Source organism: Gymnoscopelus braueri (genome assembly GCF_963280865.1).
Source record: "Gymnoscopelus braueri genome assembly, contig: SCAFFOLD_146, whole genome shotgun sequence".
In the NCBI taxonomy this organism is placed as follows: Eukaryota; Metazoa; Chordata; class Actinopteri; order Myctophiformes; family Myctophidae; genus Gymnoscopelus; species Gymnoscopelus braueri.
In genome coordinates this window covers 45,822-71,275 of record NW_027660936.1, presented here as the reverse complement: position 1 = coordinate 71,275, position 25,454 = coordinate 45,822, and the positions used below count along the sequence as shown (strand labels likewise).

Sequence of the window (25,454 nt, the reverse complement as noted above, 5' to 3'; positions counted from 1 at the left end):
TACCTGTTTGTTCGATATTTATAAAACCCACAGACAGACCTGACCACTTTCGGTGAATAATTTTTACACAAATAGCAAAAGCATGCTGTAGCAATAGCAAGAACACAAACTGTAGACCAGTCTATACATCATCCTCTCTATCCTTGGTGTCACTAGCAAATGTATCTTGACAGTCTTTTTTTGGCAGTCAGCACTACACTGACATAGTTCCGTACAGGGTAGCTCCACTGATCTGCATGAACATCTATGTGAAGAACAGTCTGCTTTACAGTGACATCTGACCATCTCAATGATTGTGTCTAGTGCTGGGAGGTAAAAACCCCCAAAACCCCAGAAATGCATAGAAAACTATTCATTATACCTACCACACAATACAAACACAATGGTCTTACACCTGCATTGGGCTACTATGCATGATTTTATTAAAACAAGAGAGAAATACCCAATTTACGCCCCTGCATTCCTTGCAAAACATTTACATGAACATGGCCATTTTCCTAGAGGTTTTACATGACATGTAATTGTATGTATACACAATATAATAAGGCTTCTGAAATACTTACAATAAATAAACCCAAACTTGCAATGGATGACCTAGAGTTGCCATATAATACAACAGAATCCTTTTGGATTTCTTGCTTTGTTATTCTTGCATGTAACATTTTGATTTGATTTAATCTCTCTCTCTCTCTGCTGCAGTCACACCTAATGAAATGGTTGTCTAACTTCAGAGGCAACCAGACTTTTTACTATCCACTGTATATAAATGTTGATGATAGCGCATATCTTCCATAAACAGCAGATCTCAAAGTGCTCCAGACAGCAGACTACACTGTGTTTGCTAAATCCTCGTCGTCCCAAGGCTTTGTAGATCTGATCTGTGCATCCCCTCTCTCTCCTGAATCCTGCCTGTTCTCCAACAGCGCAATCAATTCTGCCTATGAGGATCCTGCAGAAGACTTTTAATGGTATCGATAGCAGTACGATCCCCCGCCAGTCGTCGCAGTTTTGTTGGTTGCCCTGTGTGCTTTGCACCTAAACAATTTGCTGTGTGTTAAACTGCTGAATCCAGTTCAATATGTCCAAATATGAAGGTTCGTTCACATTTTTTTGGGGGGTTAGGAAAACTATATGTTTTTGGAAACTTCAGAGTATTAAGTCAAATCAATCATTCCATTTGCGCAAAAGCCAATACAGTGGCCATCTTGGATTTTGACCTTTGAATATTCGTTTTTCAATATCTCGACTTCTACATTACGTAGAATTATGATTCTAGTGGCTACATTTCTACAATCTACATTTTTAGGGTGTAATTAATGGTAATTAATGGTGCTAATTAAAAATATTTACAAATTATCAATGCCACAGATTTGGGTGATCATCCTTGATTTGTAGGGAAAAAAGTTTTCCCACTATTTTGACTTATAGATTACACATACAATCATGATTCCGTTGGTTAATCTAACATTTTCAGGAAATCCAATGGTGCTAATTAAAATTCAGGTTTCTAATTAGAACAACAGTGTCCACTGACTACAAAGAGCTTATGGAGAGCACTGGCAACTGGGAAGCATGTGCCTTTTTCTGTCCATATGAAGTCATGTTGCAACCTTACACCCCCACACTATACAGTGTGTTCACAAGACATGAGAAACATAGACAAGTACAAGAGTAAATGAGATGGAAAATCAAACGGACAAGCTGAGAATATTCAAGTTTGAAAAATACATACTTTATTTCTTAGAATAAAATCTTAAATACTTTACTATGTAATTGGCAGGGACAAGTACCTCCATTTCAATACATATTTCTTTACAAATAGGTTATTTTTATGTCGATTTTTTAAATGTATTTTGTATTGTTTTTAAAGGTTTTCCTGTATTGGCTCACTAGAGCTCCCTCCTCATTGGTTGTGATCTTCCTCCTTTGCCGACTCTTCTACATGTCTATTTAAACTGCTGAAGCTTGCTTTAGGTACAGGCTAATGATGGAAAGTTGATTGATTTAGTATTTCTCAACGTAGTTGCGGGCAACGAACTTCAGGGCCTCATCAATAAGGATGACGGGGAAGGAAAGCTTCAGGACAACCAGCCACTGCTCAACGTTCAAGTGAGTCAGATGGAAGACCATGGGCAGGGGATCCACATAGATGATCATGAAGTGCAGGGAGAAGGAGAGGGTCATGGCAGCCAGCAGCCAGAAGTTGACCCATGGGGGCATGCGGAGCAGAGACTGGTTCTCAGACAAGCTGTTGAGGGCGTTGAACATCTCAATGGTGACCAGCACAGACAGGGCCATGGTCATAGGAGCTTCAGCCTCAAAGACCTCGCACCTAAGGTCAAAAAAGTCCTCATTGTCATCATGGCACTGCATGAAGTGGGACAGCTGGTAGAAGGAGACACCGGGACCCTCTGCATCATACATGAACCAATAGGCAGCAGCACCAACAGTGGCAGCACCGACGTATCCACCAATAGCCATGTATCTGAAGAACAACCAGCCGGAGATGAGGGGCTCCTTGGCGGAACGTGGGGGCTTGCCCATGATGTCCAGGTCAGGAGGGTTGAAGCCCAGGGCGGTGGCGGGCAGACCGTCAGTCACCAGGTTGACCCACAGCAGCTGGACGGGGATCAGAGCCTCGGGCAGACCCAGGGCAGCAGTCAGGAAGATACTGGGAGGGTGGGAGGAAGGGTAGAATGTCAGGACACGTGGGAACAATTGCACAGTGGACAAAGCCGACATGAACCCAAAGAGGTAACACTTTACTTAAAGGTCGGGTCTATAATGCGTTATAACCACATTAATAATGCATTATGATGCACTTATAAGGCATTACAACACTTGGTATAAATGTCTATAATTATGCATGACAACTTATAACAAGGTTTATGACTGAAGTATTATAACTTATAATAATATATGTTTTAAGTGCTGGTCATAATGCATTATAAACTCAGTGGAACAGCACATTATAACTACCAGGTAACACTTTACTTAAAGGTTGGGTCTTTAATCCATTATAATGCTTCATAACACTCGTTATAAATGTTTATAAGTATGCATAACAACTGATAACAAAAACACTTTATAAATAACTAAGTTATGGTAGTTATAATGTGCTGTTGCATTGAGCATAATAATGCATTTTAACCAGCGCTTATAATACGTTATAAACATTGTTATAAGTTGTTATGCATAATTATCAGCATTTATAATGAGTGTTATAATGCCTTATAAGCACATTATAACACACTACAAACACGATTGTAATGCATTATAGAACCGACCTTTAAGCAAATTGTTACTCAAAAGGGTAGCAAAGAAAATGGGAAAGGAGTGTACAGAAGAGGAAGAAGACACAACAAAATAAGATGATTATATCAGTGGCCACTCACCAGACGACTTCCCCAACGTTGGAGGAGATGAGGTAGCGGATGAACTGCTTCATGTTGTTGTAGATAGCTCTGCCCTCCTCAACGGCAGACACAATGGAAGAGAAGTTGTCGTCAGCCAGGATCATCTCAGAGGCAGACTTGGCAACGGCGGTGCCAGAGCCCATAGCGATTCCAATCTCGGCCTTCTTCAGGGCGGGGGCATCGTTCACACCATCACCGGTCATGGCAGTAATCTCATCGTAACCCTGCAGGAACCCCACGATCTTGGACTTGTGGGCTGGCTCCACACGGGCGAAGCAGCTGGCTCTGCGCACAGCTGGGCCCTGGTCGTGGCTGGGCAGATCGTCAAACTCACGTCCGGTGTAGGCCTTACCCTCAACATCCTCATCCTCAGTGAAGATGCCAATACGACGGCAGATAGCGATGGCGGTTCCTTTGTTGTCACCAGTGATCATAATGACACGGATTCCAGCGGCTCTGCACAGCTCAATGGCTGGAGTGACCTCCTTACGAGGGGGATCCAGCATACCAACGCAGCCAACAAAGGTCAGGTCAGTCTCATAGTCTGCAAACTTAGTGGCGTCCTCAAGGATCATCTCCTCAACCTTCAGGGGGGTGTCACGGGTGGCCAGGGCCAGACAGCGCAGGGTGTCACGGCCCGTACCCCACTCCTTGATCACACTCAGGATTTTTTCCTTAACAGCACCAGTCAGGGGCACGCGGGTGGTGCCAACGCGGACGTAGGCGCACCTATCAATCACACCCTCTGGGGCACCCTTCACGAACATCTTGGCACCGCAATCACCCTTAGAAGGAGTGCAGTAAGCGGACATGGACTTCCTGTCACGGGAGAACTCCAGGGTGAAGTTCTTCTTCATCAGCTGCTTGATCACTGAACAGCAGGCATTGGCCCTCTCAATCTTGTTCAGGTCCTTGACGCTAGAGTTGAACACGTTCATCTTCTCAACCAGGCAGCACAGGGCGGTCTCAGTAGCCTCACCAACCTTCTCATAGATCTTCTTGGACTCATTGTAGTCGAGAGAGGAGTCATTGCACAGGGCGCAGATGGTAGCCAGCTCAACAAGGCCGTCGTATGCGCTGCAGTTGGTCTTGGAACCTCCCTGGGAAACTTCGCCCTCAGGAGTGTACTTGGAGCCAGAGATGTCAAAGGCATCAAGGTCAACGTGGTCACCATCAACACAGTCAACAACAGTCTTGATAATGAACATCTTGGTCACACACATCTGGTTGGTGGTGAGGGTGCCAGTCTTGTCGGAGCAGATGACGGAGGTGCAGCCCAGGGTCTCCACGGAGGGCAGGCTTCTGACAATGGCGTTCTTCTTGGCCATACGGCGGGTGCCCAGAGCCAGACAGGTGGTGATGACAGCGGGCAGACCCTCAGGGATGGCGGCCACAGCCAGGGCAATGGCGATCTTGAAGTAGTAGACGGCACCACGGAACCAGGATCCTCCATGGACGGGGTCGTTGAAGTGGCCGATGTTGATAGCCCAGACAGCGATGCAGATAAGAGTGATGACCTTGGACAGCTGCTCGCCAAACTCGTCCAGCTTAGCCTGCAGAGGGGTCTTCTCCTGCTCAGTGGCGCACATCTGGTCACGGATTTTACCAATCTCAGTGGAAACACCGGTAGCCACAGCCACTCCAATGGCCCTGCCAGAGGAAATGTTGGTACCAGAGAAAAGCATGTTCTTCTTGTCCTGGTTGACAGCTCTGGGGTCGGGGACTGGCTCAGTGTGCTTGATCACACTGACAGACTCACCAGTAAGGATGGACTGGTCAACACGCAGGGTGGTGGACTTTATGGAAACAAGCCTGATGTCAGCGGGGACTTTGTCACCAACAGACACCTCCACAATGTCTCCGGGGACAATTTGATTGGCCTTGATCATCTGCACGCTCTTTCTGTCAGAACGGTAAACCTTGCCCATCTCAGGCTCATACTCCTTCAGAGCCTCAATGGCGTCCTCAGCGTTACGCTCCTGCCATATTCCGACAACGGCATTGGCGATGAGGATGAGAAGAATGACCAAGGGCTCCACGAAGGCGGTGACAGTCTCCTCACCTTCCTCAAACAACGCCAGCACAAAAGAGATGCAAGCAGCCAGCAACAGAATCCTGACCAGTAAGTCCTCAAACTGCTCAACGATCAGCTCCCAGATGCTCTTACCCTCCTCAGCGGGCAACTCGTTGGGGCCATACTTGGCGAGGTTCTTCTTGAACTGGTCAATTGAGAGGCCGGTGGCTTCGTTCACCCCAAAGTATGTCAGGCATTCTGCCGGGGGCTTGGTGTGTGCGTTCTCCATCCTTCCTGGATCCGTGCTCTTTAACTTCTTCGCGGTTATCTGCAGCTTTACACCTTTGGTCCACCGTTGCCTGAATGTGTGGCTCCCTCCAAACACTGGAGGACTTGACCGACTGAAAGAGCAGATTTTCAGGCTTTTAAATCCCAGAGGGGCACATGACACGCCCCCCAAATAGACAGGGGGTGGGGTGGGGGTGTCAGGGAGGATGGGTCTCGAGGTGGAGCAAAAGGCAGCTCTGAGGAGGAGGGCAGTCTTGGACATGTGGGGGGGGGGGGGACGTGGGTCTGTGGAGGAGGTGATGGGGACTAGTGACAGAGCTGGGTGGGGAGCGGGGCACTGGAGTTTGTGTGTGGGGGGGGGGAGGGGGGGTTATACCACACATGTAAATGAGTTCTGTTTTTGGAACCTGCATGGTCAGTGGATTAAGGAGAAAGGAGAAGGTGAGAGATTAGGACAGAAGATCGATCAAAGGGGAAGGGGAGTGGGGGGTCATTGAGTGACGGCTCAACTGGTTGCTGCTGAAGAGGGGGCCAGAGAGAGAGAGAAATGACAGAAAGAGTGAGAGAATGAAGGAAGGAGATGGTGGTAGAAGGTTAATTTAGTACAAGCCTTAGTGGGGCACGGTTACAGAGACCCAGCCAGGGAAACCAGTGTAGTACACAGACACACAACATGCACGAGTGCCAAGAGCAGGACGCACGGCTCAAATGGGTTTTGGGGAGGCTTCATGCAACATATTACCACAATCTAACTTTTTTTGTATCATCATCATCATCATCACTCTGCAGTGCACAGCACTATAACACGTTATGTATAATTCAGAAGCATTGTTTCAGCAAAGCAATACCAATACGAAGAAAAATATAAGCACCAACTAACCTAATTGAGATAAACTAAATGAAAATATTTGAAAACATAAATAAGTCAAAGGAGGACACACTTTTATGAACAGGCTGATGACAGAAATGAGAGAATAATAAAAGAACAAAGTGAGTGTACTGTACTGCAGAGGAATGACTGGGAGCACAAGAATGCCAAGAGGAGAGCCAGCATGTCATAGATAGGGCTGTCACGATTACAAATTTGTTGACGATTAATTGTCACTCAAATAATTGTGATTAACGATTTAATTGTGTTTGGCATTAACACATTGCCTGCCAATAACGCATATATGCGTTTTTTTTACTTAAAATCGGAAATTGGATCCAAAGACCAAGGAGATATGAGTTTTTGAAGATCTAGACTCCTGTCCACTTCCTTGTTAACTTAAAACTTAAAAATTCTGTATCTCGGCTCCTGAGTACTTTTTTTTTTCAATGAAAAATCTCTGGCAGACTGCAGCAAAAAATCTGAAATCATTCTGGCAGTCAATCGGTTAAACATTGGAATACAGTATGTATGAATAGACATTTAAAAATGTTTAGGCTTCTTAATCAAAGATTGCACAGGGCAGATATGACAAATAACTTAAACATACAAATAAATGATTGACTGTATTTAATAATTGTATACATGTAAAAATAGCAGAAATAGCTGATCTACAAGCTTACAACACGTCACGAAGTGGCGCCTTGTAAGCTTGAAGATCTGCTACTTCTGCTTTTTTGAATATCTGTGAACATTTTTCAACATGGATCATGTTCTCTGGAACATTATCTCAAATAATAAATAATTATCTCAAATAATTGCGATAGACGATTATGTAATAATTGTGACAGGCCTAGTCATACAATCTCACCACAGAGGAGAGACCCCGGCTACAGATAGAGAGGGATCATCATTTATTTCTTCTTTTTTTTCTTTTCTTTTTTTGAGGATCCAACACCACAGACTGCCATCCAGTGATGTACTCTTGTGTTGGATCCGGAATATTGATTCAGTTCAGCTCCTTTGCCAGTTTGTGATCATAATAGCCTCTTGGTGAGTAGTTTATGCTTTAGACGAATGGAGCATTGTCTAGTCCACTCATTGATTCATTAATAGGTAAGTTTGTCAATCATTGGTTTGAATTAGCTTTAGCAAACATGGTGAAAATCACAGTCTCATTGTCCCAGGAATAGTTTTTGACTTTGTATTTGATAGTCAAAAAGGTTCTGACATTTTCTCTCCACTTATCGTAGAATGATTTTAAATGAAAGCACACGTCACCCTGAGAGTTTAGAATGATTATGAAAGATATTGGAGTGGTCTAAATAAGAAACTCTACATGCTAGGCTTAAACCAAGATCTATTTCAGTTGGCCTCTGAACTGCCATTGGACTACTGCCTTCTGACTCTGAGCCTTCATTTATTGTCATTGCAGTTAGCTTTGGTGTTATTTTGAGTTAAGTACTATGTTGTTTGTTGATTACTCAGTATAAAATTAAGCATCAGAATAAGTATGAGAATTACCAAAATTACCATCATTTGTTGGTGACATCTAAACAAAGTAAACACAAATTTGTTGTATTCTTATCTCACTGGCAAGTGCAACAACAAACCAACACACACAGCTGTATTGTTAAAGCATGGTCTCTGGTGTCAAACAGGTGTCCCTGAAAAGCCACCTGTCGTCATTGCTCACCCCTTCCAACAGAAGGACAACTGGTGGCTTCTATTCTGTTAATATACTATATAATGTGGTTTAATATAATATCAAATCTAGAAATGACATTACTGTAGATAGCCTACAGAGGTGTCAATATTGGCACAAATAATGGCACAGCCATTTGATGTATACAGTGTAGCTTTGTGGGAGTGTAACAAGTTATCAATTCATGGCGACTGTCATTATTGCTTTAATTACATGTTGCAATTTTCAATACTGAGGTACTGAGCTAAGCTAGTATAATAGCCTTAAATATCTCCAGGCACTGCGTAAACATGCATATCTTGACCCTTGTGGATTTTCAGGTCAAAAGAAGGTCAGAAGAGCCTAAAATAATCGATATCTGTGTAGACTAATATATACATTGAGCCTATTCAACAATCTAGAATTTTTAATATGAATATATGAAGAGACAGAGACAGATGATTTCTCTCATTTACACAAGATTGTGTCATTTATTTACACAAACACAAACACGTTTTTTCATTATTTGTGAATTATTATGCCAGTTCTTTGTCTATGACAAATGAAATGTAAAAGTGTCCTGTCAGTCCATATGGGCTGAGCTTCCTTGGAAGCATGACACTTTAATAAAGAAAACAATCAAATCAAACACAGGCTGTAGACCAGTGTACACATCTCCATATATATATATTTTTTGATATATTCCATAATAGAAAAATCACACCCTGTGTGAAGTGGGCGCCGCTGGGCGGTGTCTTGCTAGCTAATCACAATACTGAATGGAGTCAACCAATCATGTACAAAAGATAAATACATTTATTGAAACACTCTTTATGATGGACGAAACCATAACTTTACAAAAACCAATTTATGTTTTTTGTAAAGTTATGGTTGCTTATATAGGGCTATGCACATGTGTCATGTGACACTGGCCAATCACAGTCCTGAATAGATTGTGATTGGCCAATCACAGCGCAGGATAATTGTACAAATTTCCAAACCTCACTTTTAGGGCCGGTTTCACTGCCCAAGATATTTGTACATTTTTCCAAATCTCACTTATAGGGGCGGTTTCACCGCCCAAAAAATCACACCCTGTGTGAAGTGGGCGGTGTCTTGCTAGCTAATCACAATACTGAAAGGAGTCAACCAATCATCACAAAAGATAAAAACATTTATTGAAACACTCTTTATGATGGACGAAACCATAACTTTAAAAAAACAAATTTATGTTTTTTTTAAAGTTATGGTTTCTTATATAGGGCTATGCACATGTGTCATGTGACACTGGCCAATCACAGTCCTGAATAGATTGTGATTGGCCAATCACAGCGCAGGATAATTGTACAAATTTCCAAACCTCACTTATAGGGGCGGTTTCACTGCCCAAGATAATTGTACAAATTTCCAAACCTCACTTATAGGGGCGGTTTCACCGCCCAAAAAAATGATATATTCCATTCTTTTGTAGAAAACAGGCCTACCCAACATTAAACTGAATTGGTTAAATTAACTGAAAACTACCAAGTAAAAGCTGGTTATCGTTGCTGTCGGGTGGAAACCTTGTATGTACAAAGCAGTTACTCCATGTACAATGGAGTTATTATTTGGTCACAAGCTTCTTAATACCTGTTGTTTGTTCGATATTTATAAAACCCACAGACAGACCTGACCACTTTCGGTGATTTTTTTTTACACAAATAGCAAAAGCATGCTGTAGCAATAGCAAGAACACAAACTGTAGACCAGTCTATACATCATCCTCTCTATCATTGGTGTCACTAGCAAATGTATCTTGACAGTCTTTTTTTGGCAGTCAGCACTACACTGACATAGTTCCGTACAGGGTAGCTCCACTGATCTGCATGAACATCTATGTGAAGAACAGTCTGCTTTACAGTGACATCTGACCATCTCAATGATTGTGTCTAGTGCTGGGAGGTCAAAACCCCCAAAACCCCAGAAATGCATAGAAAACTATTCATTATACCTACCACACAATACAAACACAATGGTCTTACACCTGCATTGGGCTACTATGCATGATTTTATTAAAACAAGAGAGAAATACCCAATTTACGCCCCTGCATTCCTTGCAAAACATTTACATGAACATGGCCATTTTCCTAGAGGTTTTACATGACATACTTGTATGTATACACAATATAATATGGCTTCTGAAATACTTACAATAAATAAACCCAAACTTGCAATGGATGACCTAGAGTTGCCATATAATACAACAGAATCCTTTTGGATTTCTTGCTTTGTTATTCTTGCATGTAACATTCTGATTTGATTTAATCTCTCTCTCTCGCTGCTGCAGTCACACCTAATGAAATGGTTGTCTAATTTCAGAGGCAACCAGACTTTTTACTATCCACTGTATATAAATGTTGATGATAGCGCATATCTTCCATAAACAGCAGATCTCAAAGTGCTCCAGACAGCAGACTACACTGTGTTTGCTAAATCCTCGTCGTCCCAAGGCTTTGTAGATCTGATCTGTGCATCCCCTCTCTCTCCTGAATCCTGCCTGTTCTCCAACAGCGCAATCAATTCTGCCTATGAGGATCCTGCAGAAGACTTTTAATGGTATCGATAGCAGTACGATCCCCCGCCAGTCGTCGCAGTTTTGTTGGTTGCCCTGTGTGCTTTGCACCTAAACAATTTGCTGTGTGTTAAACTGCTGAATCCAGTTCAATATGTCCAAATATGAAGGTTCGTTCACATTTTTTTGGGGGGTTAGGAAAACTATATGTTTTTGGAAACTTCAGAGTATTAAGTCAAATCAATCATTCCATTTGCGCAAAAGCCAATACAGTGGCCATCTTGGATTTTGACCTTTGAATATTCGTTTTTCAATATCTCGACTTCTACATTACGTAGAATTATGATTCTAGTGGCTACATTTCTACAATCTACATTTTTAGGGTGTAATTAATGGTAATTAATGGTGCTAATTAAAAATATTTACAAATTATCAATGCCACAGATTTGGGTGATCATCCTTGATTTGTAGGGAAAAAAGTTTTCCCACTATTTTGACTTATAGATTACACATACAATCATGATTCCGTTGGTTAATCTAACATTTTCAGGAAATCCAATGGTGCTAATTAAAATTCAGGTTTCTAATTAGAACAACAGTGTCCACTGACTACAAAGAGCTTATGGAGAGCACTGGCAACTGGGAAGCATGTGCCTTTTTCTGTCCATATGAAGTCATGTTGCAACCTTACACCCCCACACTATACAGTGTGTTCACAAGACATGAGAAACATAGACAAGTACAAGAGTAAATGAGATGGAAAATCAAACGGACAAGCTGAGAATATCCAAGTTTGAAAAATACATACTTTATTTCTTAGAATAAAATCTTAAATACTTTACTATGTAATTGGCAGGGACAAGTACCTCCATTTCAATACATATTTCTTTACAAATAGGTTATTTTTATGTCGATTTTTTAAATGTATTTTGTATTGTTTTTAAAGGTTTTCCTGTATTGGCTCACTAGAGCTCCCTCCTCATTGGTTGTGATCTTCCTCCTTTGCCGACTCTTCTACATGTCTATTTAAACTGCTGAAGCTTGCTTTAGTTACAGGCTAATGATGGAAAGTTGATTGATTTAGTATTTCTCAATGTAGTTGCGGGCAACGAACTTCAGGGCCTCATCAATAAGGATGACGGGGAAGGAAAGCTTCAGGACAACCAGCCACTGCTCAACGTTCAAGTGAGTCAGATGGAAGACCATGGGCAGGGGATCCACATAGATGATCATGAAGTGCAGGGAGAAGGAGAGGGTCATGGCAGCAAGCAGCCAGAAGTTGACCCATGGGGGCATGCGGAGCAGAGACTGGTTTTCAGACAAGCTGTTGAGGGCGTTGAACATCTCAATGGTGACCAGCACAGACAGGGCCATGGTCATGGGAGCTTCAGCCTCAAAGACCTCGCACCTAAGGTCAAAAAAGTCCTCATTGTCATCATGGCACTGCATGAAGTGGGACAGCTGGTAGAAGGAGACACCGGGACCCTCTGCATCATACATGAACCAATAGGCAGCAGCACCAACAGTGGCAGCGCCGACGTATCCACCAATAGCCATGTATCTGAAGAACAACCAGCCGGAGATGAGGGGCTCCTTGGCGGAACGTGGGGGCTTGCCCATGATGTCCAGGTCAGGAGGGTTGAAGCCCAGGGCGGTGGCGGGCAGACCGTCAGTCACCAGGTTGACCCACAGCAGCTGGACGGGGATCAGAGCCTCGGGCAGACCCAGGGCAGCAGTCAGGAAGATACTGGGAGGGTGGGAGGAAGGGTAGAATGTCAGGACACGTGGGAACAATTGCACAGTGGACAAAGCCGACATGAACCCAAAGAGGTAACACTTTACTTAAAGGTCGGGTCTATAATGCGTTATAACCACATTAATAATGCATTATGATGCACTTATAAGGCATTACAACACTTGGTATAAATGTCTATAATTATGCATGACAACTTATAACAAGGTTTATGACTGAAGTATTATAACTTATAATAATATATGTTTTAAGTGCTGGTCATAATGCATTATAAACTCAGTGGAACAGCACATTATAACTACCAGGTAACACTTTACTTAAAGGTTGGGTCTTTAATTCATTATAATGCTTCATAACACCCGTTATAAATGTTTATAAGTATGCATAACAACTGATAACAAAAACACTTTATAAATAACTAAGTTATGGTAGTTATAATGTGCTGTTGCATTGAGCATAATAATGCATTTTAACCAGCACTTATAATACGTTATAAACATTGTTATAAGTTGTTATGCATAATTATCAGCATTTATAATGAGTGTTATAATGCCTTATAAGCACATTATAACACACTACAAACACGATTGTCATGCATTATAGAACCGACCTTTAAGCAAATTGTTACTCAAAAGGGTAGCAAAGAAAATGGGAAAGGAGCGTACAGAAGAGGAAGAAGACACAATTAAATAAGATGATTATATCAGTGGCCACTCACCAGACGACTTCCCCAACATTGGAGGAGATGAGGTAGCGGATGAACTGCTTCATGTTGTTGTAGATAGCTCTGCCCTCCTCAACGGCAGACACAATGGAAGAGAAGTTGTCGTCAGCCAGTATCATCTCAGAGGCAGACTTGGCAACGGCGGTGCCAGAGCCCATAGCGATACCAATCTCGGCCTTCTTCAGGGCGGGGGCATCGTTCACACCATCACCGGTCATGGCAGTAATCTCATCGTAACCCTGCAGGAACCCCACGATCTTGGACTTGTGGGCTGGCTCCACACGGGCGAAGCAGCTGGCTCTGCGCACAGCTGGGCCCTGGTCGTCGCTGGGCAGATCGTCAAACTCACGTCCGGTGTAGGCCTTACCCTCAACATCCTCATCCTCAGTGAAGATGCCAATACGACGGCAGATAGCGATGGCGGTTCCCTTGTTGTCACCAGTGATCATAATGACACGGATTCCAGCGGCTCTGCACAGCTCAATGGCTGGAGTGACCTCCTTACGAGGGGGATCCAGCATACCAACGCAGCCAACAAAGGTCAGGTCAGTCTCATAGTCTGCAAACTTAGTGGCGTCCTCAAGGATCATCTCCTCAACCTTCAGGGGGGTGTCACGGGTGGCCAGGGCCAGACAGCGCAGGGTGTCACGGCCCGTACCCCACTCCTTGATCACACTCAGGATTTTTTCCTTAACAGCACCAGTCAGGGGCACGCGGGTGGTGCCAACGCGGACGTAGGCGCACCTATCAATCACACCCTCTGGGGCACCCTTCACGAACATCTTGGCACCGCAATCACCCTTAGAAGGGGTGCAGTAAGCGGACATGGACTTCCTGTCACGGGAGAACTCCAGGGTGAAGTTCTTCTTCATCAGCTGCTTGATCACTGAACAGCAGGCATTGGCCCTCTCAATCTTGTTCAGGTCCTTGACGCTAGAGTTGAACACGTTCATCTTCTCAACCAGGCAGCACAGGGCGGTCTCAGTAGCCTCACCAACCTTCTCATAGATCTTCTTGGACTCATTGTAGTCGAGAGAGGAGTCATTGCACAGGGCGCAGATGGTAGCCAGCTCAACAAGGCCGTCGTATGCGCTGCAGTTGGTCTTGGAACCTCCCTGGGAAACTTCGCCCTCAGGAGTGTACTTGGAGCCAGAGATGTCAAAGGCATCAAGGTCAACGTGGTCACCATCAACAGTCTTGATAATGAACATCTTGGTCACACACATCTGGTTGGTGGTGAGGGTGCCAGTCTTGTCGGAGCAGATGACGGAGGTGCAGCCCAGGGTCTCCACGGAGGGCAGGCTTCTGACAATGGCGTTCTTCTTGGCCATACGGCGGGTGCCCAGAGCCAGACAGGTGGTGATGACAGCGGGCAGACCCTCAGGGATGGCGGCCACAGCCAGGGCAATGGCGATCTTGAAGTAGTAGACGGCACCACGGAACCAGGATCCTCCATGGACGGGGTCGTTGAAGTGGCCGATGTTGATAGCCCAGACAGCGATGCAGATAAGAGTGATGACCTTGGACAGCTGCTCGCCAAACTCGTCCAGCTTAGCCTGCAGAGGGGTCTTCTCCTGCTCAGTGGCGCACATCTGGTCACGGATTTTACCAATCTCAGTGGAAACACCGGTAGCCACAGCCACTCCAATGGCCCTGCCAGAGGAAATGTTGGTACCAGAGAAAAGCATGTTCTTCTTGTCCTGGTTGACAGCTCTGGGGTCGGGGACTGCCTCAGTGTGCTTGATCACACTGACAGACTCACCAGTAAGGATGGACTGGTCAACACGCAGGGTGGTGGACTTTATGGAAACAAGCCTGATGTCAGCGGGGACTTTGTCACCAACACACACCTCCACAATGTCTCCAGGGACAATTTGATTGGCCTTGATCATCTGCACGCTCTTTCTGTCAGAACGGTAAACCTTGCCCATCTCAGGCTCATACTCCTTCAGAGCCTCAATGGCGTCCTCAGCGTTACGCTCCTGCCATATTCCGACAACGGCATTGGCGATGAGGATGAGAAGAATGACCAAGGGCTCCACGAAGGCGGTGACAGTCTCCTCACCTTCCTCAAACAACGCCAGCACAAAAGAGATGCAAGCAGCCAGCAACAGAATCCTGACCAGTAAGTCCTCAAACTGCTCAACGATCAGCTCCCAGATGCTCTTACCCTCCTCAGCGGGCAACTCGTTGGGGCCATACTTGGCGAGGTTCTTCTTGAACTGGTCAATTGAGAGGCCGGTGGCTTCGTTCACCCCAAAGTATGTCAGGCATTCTGCCGGGGGCTTGGTGTGTGCGTTCTCCATCCTTCCTGGAGCGGGCTTCTAACTGCGTCTAGCCGTGCTCTTTAACTTCTTCGCGGTTATCTGCAGCTTTACACCTTTGGTCCACCGTTGCCTGAATGTGTGGCTCCCTCCAAACACTGGAGGACTTGACTGACTGAAAGAGCAGATTTTCAGGCTTTTATACCCCAGAGGGGCACATGACACGCCCCCCAAATAGACAGGGGGTGGGGTGGGGGTGTCAGGGAGGGTGGGTCTCGAGGTGGAGCAAAAGGCAGCTGTGAGGAGGAGGGCAGTCTTGGACATATGGGGGGGGGGGACGTGGGTCTGGGGAGGAGGTGATGGGGACTAGTGACAGAGCTGGGTGGGGTGGGGTGCGGGGCACTGGAGTGTGTTTGGGGGGGGGGGGGTATACCACACATGTAAATGAGTTCTGTTTTTGGAACATGCATGGTCAGTGGATTAAGGAGAAAGGAGAAGGTGAGAGAGTAGGACAGAAGATCGACCAAAGGGGAAGGGGAGTGGGGGTCATTGAGTGACGGCTCAACTGGTTGCTGCTGAAGAGGGGGCTGAGCCAGAGAGAGAGAGAAAATGACAGAAAGAACGAGAGAATGAAGGAAGGAGATGGTGGTAGAAGGTTAATTTAGTACAAGCCTTAGTGGGGCACGGTTACACAGACCCAGCCAGGGAAACCAGTGTAGTACACAGGCACACAACATGCACGAGTGCCAAGAGCAGGACGCACGGCTCAAATGGGTTTTGGGGAGGCTTCATGCAACATATTACCACAATCTAACTTTTTTTTATCATCATCATCATCATCACTCAACACATTATGTATAATTCAGAAGCATTGTTTCAGCAAAGCAATACCAATACGAAGAAAAATATAAGCACCAACTAACCTAATTGAAATAAACTAAATGAAAGTATTTGAAAACATAAATAAGTCAAAGGAGGACACACTTTTATGAACAGGCTGATGACAGAAATGAGAGAATAATAAAAGAACAAAGTGAGTGTACTGTATTGCAGAGGAATGACTGCTGGCGGGGGGCTGGGGGCACAAGAATGCCAAGAGAGAGCCGGTATGTCATAGATGGGGCTGTCACGATTACATTTAAGTTGACGATTAATTGTCACTCAATTAATTGTGATTAACGATTTAATTGTGTGTTTGGCATTAAACATTGGAATATGAATAGAAATGTTGAAATTTTTAGGCTTCTTAATCAAAGATTGCACAGGGCAGATATGACAAATAACTTAAACATACAAAGAAATGATTGACTGTATTTAATAATTGTATACATGTAAAAATAGCAGAAATAGCTGATCTACAAGCTTACAACACGTCACAAAGTGGCGCGTTGTAAGCTTGAAGATCTGCTACTTCTGCTTATTTGAATATCTGTGAACATTTTTCAACATGGATCATGTTCTCTGGAACATTATCTCAAATAACAAATAATTATCTCAAATAAGTGATGAACGAGATAGACACGTGATTAAGTAGAGCTAAATAGATAAGAGCAAAGTTCAGCTCCTTTGCCAGTTTGTGATCATAATAGCCTCTTGGTGAGTAGTTTATGCTTTAGACGCATGGAGCATTGTCTAGTCCACTCATTGATTCATTAATAGGTATGTTTGTCAGTCATTGGTTTGAATTGGCTTTAGCAAACATGGTGAAAATCACAGTCTCATTGTCCCAGGAATTGTTTTTGACTTTGTATTTGATAGTCAAAAAGGTTCTGACATTTTCTCTCCACTTATCGTAGAATGATTTTTAAATGAAAGCACACGTCACCCTGAGAGTTTAGAATGATTATGAAAGATATCGGAGTGGTCTAAATAAGAAACTCTACATGCTAGGCTTAAACCAAGATCTATTTCAGTTGGCCTCTGAACTGCCTTCTGACTCTGAGCCTTCATTTATTGTCATTGCAGTTAGCTTTGGTGTTATTATGAGTTAAGTACTATGTTGTTTGTTGATTACTCAATATAAAATTAAGCATCAGAATAAGTATGAGAATTACCAAAATTACCATCATTTGTTGGTGACATCTAAACACAAAGTAAACACAAATTTGTTGTATTCTTATCTCACTAGCAAGTGCAACAACAAACCAACACACACAGCTGTATTGTTAAAGCATGGTCTCTGGTGTCAAACAGGTGTCCCTGAAAAACCACCTGTGGTCATTGCTCACCCCTTCCAACAGAAGGACAACTGGTGGCTTCTATTCTGTTAATATACTATATAATGTGGTTTAATATAATATAAAATCTAGAAATGACCTTATTGTAGATACAGAGGCGTCAATATTGGCACAAATAATGGCACAGCCATTTGATGTATACAGTGTAGCTTTGTGGGAGTGTAACAAGTTATCAATTAATGGCGACTGTCATTATTGCTTTAATGACAAGTTGCAATTTTCAATACTGAGGTAATGAGCTAAACTAGTATAATAGCCATAAATATCTCCAGGCACTGCGTAAACATGCATATCTTGACCCTTGTGAATTTTCAGGTCAAAAGAAGGTCAGAAGAGCCTAAAATAATCGATCTCTATGTGTTTCAAGACTAATATACACTGAGCCTATTCAACGATCTAGAATTTTTGTATGAATATCTGAAGAGACAGAGACGGACGATTTCTCTCATTTACACAAGATTGTGTCATTTATTTTCACAAACACAAGCTGTAGACCAGTGTACACATCTCCATATAATAAAATTAGATATATTCCATTCTATTGTAGAAAACTGGCTATGCCTACCCAACATTAAACTGAATCGGTTAAGTTAACTGAAAACTACCAAGTAAAAACTGGTTATCGTTGCTGTCGGGTGGAAACCTTGTACAAAGCAGTTACTTCTCAGAAAATGGAAAAAAATACCTGATCCGAGTTATTATTTAGTCATAAGCTCTTCTTAATACTTTTTGTTTGTTCAGTATTTATAAAACCCAGACAGACCTGACCACTTTCTGTGAATATGTTTTACACAAATAGCAAAAACATGCTGCAGCAATAGCAAGAACACAAACTGTAGACCAGTCTATACATCAGTGATATTCAACGGGCGGCCCGCGGGCCAAATTCGGCCCACAGGGAGTTGTCTTGTGGCCCAAGAACACATTCCATATTCCAAAAAATATATAATTATCTTGGATGTTCTCTTACTCAAGTATGGCTTTCAAGTACTTTATAAACCACAGTTTATTTAATTATTTATGTATAACTTGCTAGGCAGAATTGGGCAGCTGTCATGGCGGCTGGACGGCTACCTCCAGGCCTCACTTTAGGGGGGCCTTTGCACCACAAAGTAAATAAAATAATAACATAATAAATTAACTGTTTAACCAACCAGTTACACATTTCTTAGCGGTTTCCGGTAAAACCATGAACCTTTTTTGTTTGTACAGTATGTCTTGTGGCCCCCGACTTCAAGTCATTTTACAATTGTGGCCCCCTGCCTAATCTAGTTGAATACCCCTGCTATACATCATCCTCACTATCATCATTGCTGTCACTAGCAAATGTATCTTGACAGTCTTAAGTTATAACTGGTTTCAGCTGGCCATCCTCGTCCTTGTAGTAGTCACTGTTGAGTGGGTCAAGGAACTCCTGCTGAGCAATGTGTGCCTGACTCCACACTCGGGCCTGGATATGGGCTCTTATTAGGACATGCTGCTTGAGCGCACCAAGTGTGGGTGGAAGCTTGTCCCCTTCTGCCATGTGTTTGCAGAATAGATGCCATCTCAGTTCAGGGATGTTTTCCATTTTGATCCCATTCGGTGCATACAAACTTAGCTACTGTAGATAGCAGATCCTCTGTCACATCACTGGTTTGAGAAAGCATCTTCAGAGCCTCAAGGACATCATCACCAGCTTTGAGGTAGCTGTTCCACCAGGTAGATTTGCCTATCCTAGAAAATCTCTCAGGGTTGTCTGCTCCTGTAAAGGCATGAAATGCCGGCAAAGCTTTGGCTCTCTCTCTGCACTCAGAGTTTTCCATATTGGTGCCACTTCCAAAATCACAGATGGCTACTACAAGGACGAGGATGGCCAGCTGGAACCAGTTACAACTGAATCCCTCCCAGCACCAGAGGCGATCATTGAGATGGTCAGATGTCACTGTAAAGCAGACTGTTCTTCACATAGATTTTCATGCAGATCAGTGGAGCTACTCTGTACGGAGCTATGTCAGTGTAGTGCTGACTGCCAAAATGATTAAGAATGTCAAGATACATTTGCTAGTGACAGCAATGATGATAGTGAGGATGATGTATAGACTGGTCTACAGTTTGTGTTCTTGCAATTGCCAGAGCTTGTTTTAGCTATTGTGTAAATGTTATTCACCAAAAGTGGTCAGGTCTGTCTGTGGGTTTTATAAATAGTGAATGAAAAACAAGTATTAAGAAGAGCTTGTGACTAAATAACACTCCATTGGATCAGGTCATTTTTTCAAGTAACTGCTTTGTACATACAAGGTTTCCACCCGACAGCAACGATAACTAGTTTTTACTTGGTAGTTTTCAGTTAATTCAGTTTAATGTTGGGTAGGCATAGCCAGTTTTCTACAATAGAATGGAATATATCTATTTTTTTCTTTTATATGGAGATGTGTACACTGGTCTACAGTTTGTGTTTGTGTAAATATATGACACAATCTTGTGTCAATGAGAGAAATCAACTGTCTCTTCAGATATTCATATAAAAAATTATAGATTGTTGAATAGGCTCAATGTAGCCTATAGTATTAGTCTTAAAACACAAGGGTCAAGATATGCTTGTTTATGCACCGTGCCTGGAGATGTTTGTCTATTATACTAGCTTAGCTCAGTACCTCCAGTATTGAAAATTGCAACGTGTAATTAAAGCAATAATGACAGTCATCATTAATTGATAAATAGATAGATAGATACTTTATTGTCCTGAAATTCATTTTGTACCAAGCAGCCATCAGGATACAAAAAAAAATCACAAAACATAACATAAATACACAATACATAGACAGATCAGACAATACATTGACAGTGCTACACAGCAACTCTAGATCTGCATCTATAGATGCCACCACTTGTCCTTCTGTTGGAAGGGGTGAGCAATGACCACAGGTGTTTTTTTCAGGAACACCTGTTTATTCATTATGCAGAGCACCTTGAGTTCCTGTCCACAGAGGACGTCAGCCCCCCTGTGACATAAGGGCTGCCTGTTTTACTGCTGTTAAAACAAACACTAAATCATTATCACAGTGCCACTGATGAACTCAACTGTATAATCATTATTGACACCAGAGACCATGCTTTAACAATACAGCTGTGGGTGTTGGTTTGTTGTTGCACTTGCCAGTGAGATAAGAATACAACAAATGTTGCGTTAGCATGTATTGACAATCCAATGTTGCAACTTGATGGTAATTTTGGTCATTCTCATACTTATTCTGATGCTTAATTTTATACTGAGTAATCAACAAACAGCATAGTGCAACTTAACTCAAAATAACACCAAAGCTGCAATGACATTATATGAAGGCTCAGAGTCAGAAGGCAAGTAGTCCAATGGCGGTTCAGAGGCCAAGCTGAAATAGATCTTGGTTTAAGCCATGCATCTAGAGTTTCTTATTGAGACCGCTCCAACGTCTTTCATAATCATTCTAAACTCTCAGAGGGTGACGTGTCCTTTCATGAAATCATTCTAATGTTCTTCCTCCTCCATTTTCCACTTCCAGTGCAGTGGGCAATTAATGTGTGAGAACATTCATGATGAGCTCTGCAGGTTTTTATTGAGGTGTCCTTGACTCACTGATGAGCACTCTGAAAAGATGGATAAAAAACCAAAAAAATGGAAAGGGAATGAGACAAAGTTGTGTTGCGTGCTACACTTTCCCCAGCCAGAAACGTTGTCAAACAAATTGCCTGTCAGCTGATAATGTGATAACACAGCTAAACAAAGCATTCTCTTCAAAGACATCACAGGAATAGGAGGTGGATGGAAGAAATTGTCCTGTTGCTTTCTTTTCTTTATTTCCCTTCTGCAGACTTTCTGTCATGCTCATCAATCAATAAATCAACTTTATTGTTACAACACAATTACAGGTAACACAACAGTGAGGTGAAACTGTTGTTTATGCAGGCCTTCATGTTTGCAGCTCAAGGAGCAAAAGAAAATAATCGTCAGTAAAGAAAGGAAGACCGCAAATGCAGGTGGTGCACCGCACCAGGTCCTGGTACAGTATATGGAAATGCAGCTTTGTGTGTTAATGTCACCAGCCTACCTTGGGCATAGAGAACACACGATGGCCTTGTTTCATCAATGTTTGATCCTTTACTCACTGGCCTATAAGGTATGGCCTCATAATGTGAATATGAATATCTTTTACCTGCAGCAGAGTGAATTGGTAGAAAAAAATAGAAAACCCCTATTCATTTATTTTGTATGGATGAATGTATGCATTTATTATTTATAGCATGTTATTTTGGTTAATATTTGTTTTGTTATAGCTTGTGTATGTTGTGAAAACAGAGAGAGAGCGAGAGAGAGATGAAAGGGGGTGGGGTGTGAGTGAGATGAAAGGGGGGTGGGGTGTGATGGAAAGTGAGAATATGCAGTAGATTGAGAGTGGGATTGAAAGCACGCTGTCAGTAAGACAAAATATGTACATCCACTTTAATTGTCTCCTCCGCTTCGTCCTCTCAAAGGAACTGTTAACAGTAACTGAATATAACAGATGAGCAGCCACACATATGGCAGATAATCAATTTATTTCAATTATCCGACTATAAAGCATGTGAACGTGAAGGTGTCGGCTGACCCGGTTGTGACGTATTACAACATCACTTAAAAGCTCCACTCCAGTGAAATAGTATCCTCAGTATAGCTGTGGTGGTATTCATACATTTAACACTGCACGATGGAGAACCACATGGCGGAACATTCACTTTTGACGCAGAGAATCTATAACCTAAAGTAGGGCAATCCAATTGTACCATTAGCCACTGATTGTCAGAATGCACAGCAGTGTTTTGCCACTGCAAGGAGGCAGCAGCATTGAGCCTGGTTTTGCTTATTAGAGCCCAGATGAATAATTCCATTGGGCCTTGACTCGGCTGGAGGAGATCTAAAGATGCTCTGAGCTGCTGGATGAATTCCAAACAATTAGTGGTGTGTGCACTCTGAACACAGCCTTTTAGCATCCATTTGATCCTGGCATTCAATCATTCTGCTTTTTCTTTTCACTCTTCTCATTATTGGTTCAGCTTCTGATCTGTTGTTCGCTCTGTTCTCAACGTTACTGTGTCGCTCCACTACCAGCGGACTGAATGGAACTTCAAAGGCCTTCATTATGACTTAAGTAGCCGGAGGACAAGCTGAGATCTATAGAAAGAACCGTTTTCAGAGGAAGGAAATTGATTACTGCGTTAATCCTTTAGGACGTGTGAGAAAAAGGGAGAGATAAGGCGCTGAGCTCATTTGGAGTATTTCGGTGTTGCCTCGACAGAAAATACAGGGTGAAAATGGGGTTGTGTAATTGTATTTTTCTGTAAGGTCTGTATCTGTAATGTATCTAGTCCAGGGGTCTTCAACGTTTTTCAGGCCAAGGGCCCCTTAGCTGAGAGAGAGATGAAGCAGGGACCCCCACTACTTATTGGATCCATGTTAAATGTATGTCAATACTTTGTAAACTTGACCTTTGGCTCGGTACTTGGTCTGCTCTTTTTTACCTGTACACCAAACCTCCTCTTCGCCGAAAAGAGCCGATCTACAAGGTCACTGCGCGTTGCAGACGCGTTGTGAGCCTGTAGATCAGCTGTTTTCAGCCAATGTTCCCCCCAGAATAGGGGGACAACTAAAGTCTCTATGACACACAGATTTGGCGCCAAATCTGTGTGTGATATAGAGACTTTATTTGTGAGGCTGGAGCTTTGGTGTTTATCTCTGAGGACCCCCTAGGGGTCCCGCACCCCCTGTTGAAGACCCCTAATCTAGTCTCAAAGGGCAGACAGCCAAACCGCTGCACAGCATGATCCACCCCAGTGAACCTTCACTCCCACACACACCCACGCACACACACACCCTCTCACGTGTACCCGCGCGCGCACACACACACACACACACACACACACACACACACACACACACACACACACACACACACACACACACACACACACACACACACACACACACACACACACACACACACACACACACACACACACACACACATTCACACTCACACTCAACCACAATATAGGTGTCAGGTTTCTTGGTGTCAGCATTTATCAGGGCAGGCAGAGACAAAAGGTCCAGATAACAGCAGAGTTGCTGGTCAGCATCGTCAAGACCACTCGGTATTGATTCCAGTTCTACACTACTGCGCTCAGTATTGATCTCAGTACTACGCTCAGTACTGATCCCATTACCACAGTACATCATCCGCACTACACATAATGTATATGTACATGCACCAATGGGTTAATACTAGATGGGTTAAGGACCATAACATGTACTAATGTACTTATGTCTCCCCCGCACCTGTTGCAACACAACTCGTCCAGCTGCCTCTATCATTATTCATTAAGTAAGAAACAACTTCTCTCTCTGTGTGTGTGTGTGTGTGTGTGTGTGTGTGTGTGTGTGTGTGTGTGTGTGTGTGTGTGTGTGTGTGTGTGTGTGTGTGTGTGTGTGTGTGTGTGTGTGTGTGTGTGTGTGTGTGTGTGTGTGTGTGTGTGAGTACATTGTTTTGTCGCCAATAAAGCCCCATTGAATTGAGAGGGAGAGAGAGAGGGGGGGGAGGGTGGAATGATGGAGGTGATAGAGAATGTGCTGAGGTTGTGTTTGTCAGGTAAATGATGAGGTTGAAGGCAGTATAACAGACGTACTAATGGTCATGAAGCTATAAAGCAGTGTGTGAAGTGTCTGTCCCAGCAGACTGGAGGGTTGAGGTGGCACTAAGACTAACTGCTGCGGAATGGTTATGACCGCCATTACAGTACAACCAACGCCTCTGCATCTTTAACAAGGATCATTGTACAGAGAAAGATGACTCAGGAGACAGCTAGTTCTCTGTGTGTGTGTGTGTGTGTGTGTGTGTGTGTGTGTGTGTGTGTGTGTGTGTGTGTGTGTGTGTGTGTGTGTGTGTGTGTGTGTGTGTGTGTGTGTGTGTGTGTGTGTGTGTGTGTGTGTGTGTGTGTGTGTGTGTGTGTGTGTGTGTGTGCGTGCGCACACGCGCGCGCGCGTGTGCAGACATAATGTGTATGCATAGATGTGTATCCTCGTTATGGCAAAAATCATATAACGTACGCTCATATGTCTGCATATGAGGGCTCATGGGAGGGAGGCTGTGGGCCATGTTTGCTAAAAGGACACTGTCATCTTAAATAACGTTCACAGGCCCACAATCTCCCCTGGTCCCTGCATCACTGTAGGTACCAGCGTTATAGAGAGAATACAGCTGGCTGCTATGCAAAACAACCCATCCCTCTCCCTTGTTCATACGGTTGTAGCATTATTGCTAATGTAGTATTATTAGTATTTTTATAGATGTTTATCTGTAATGCTTTAGCATCGATTCCTGCTTGTTCCCACAGAAACTTTATGAACAGACACTTTGTTCAGGAGACGATTGTTCCTGTTTGCTATTTGCATGAGACACTTTTGTTCGCATAGGTAGAGGAAGCTAGCCAGTCATGCAGCCATACATGGAGACATGCAGCCGTGCACGTACTGGAATGACACTCATGGACACTCCAGCGTCTGTGCATGCATGTGTGTCAGTGTTTTGGAAAACACGCCATATACTGTATGAAACATTCTGAAAAACCAAGCTTTTAGAGATCATTTTGCTCACTGCAGGATTTAA

The 25,454-nt window shown here is 43.3% G+C and overlaps 2 protein-coding genes across 2 annotated transcripts; both read right to left on the bottom strand.

Annotated features, from left to right (window-relative positions):
• Positions 1 to 1,985: 1,985 nt before the first annotated feature.
• On the bottom strand, positions 1,986 to 5,719 carry LOC308081036 (sarcoplasmic/endoplasmic reticulum calcium ATPase 1-like; the record flags this gene model as incomplete). Its single annotated transcript, XM_080457443.1, has 2 exons — positions 1,986 to 2,671; positions 3,396 to 5,719. 2 exons carry the CDS (start codon positions 5,717 to 5,719, stop codon positions 2,005 to 2,007), a joined length of 2,991 nt encoding a protein of 996 aa, XP_080313569.1. The 3' UTR covers positions 1,986 to 2,004.
• A 6,167-nt stretch (positions 5,720 to 11,886) lies between these two features.
• On the bottom strand, positions 11,887 to 15,604 carry LOC308081038 (sarcoplasmic/endoplasmic reticulum calcium ATPase 1-like; the record flags this gene model as incomplete). Its single annotated transcript, XM_080457445.1, has 2 exons — positions 11,887 to 12,568; positions 13,293 to 15,604. 2 exons carry the CDS (start codon positions 15,602 to 15,604, stop codon positions 11,902 to 11,904), a joined length of 2,979 nt encoding a protein of 992 aa, XP_080313571.1. The 3' UTR covers positions 11,887 to 11,901.
• Between the last annotated feature and the right edge of the window lie 9,850 nt (positions 15,605 to 25,454).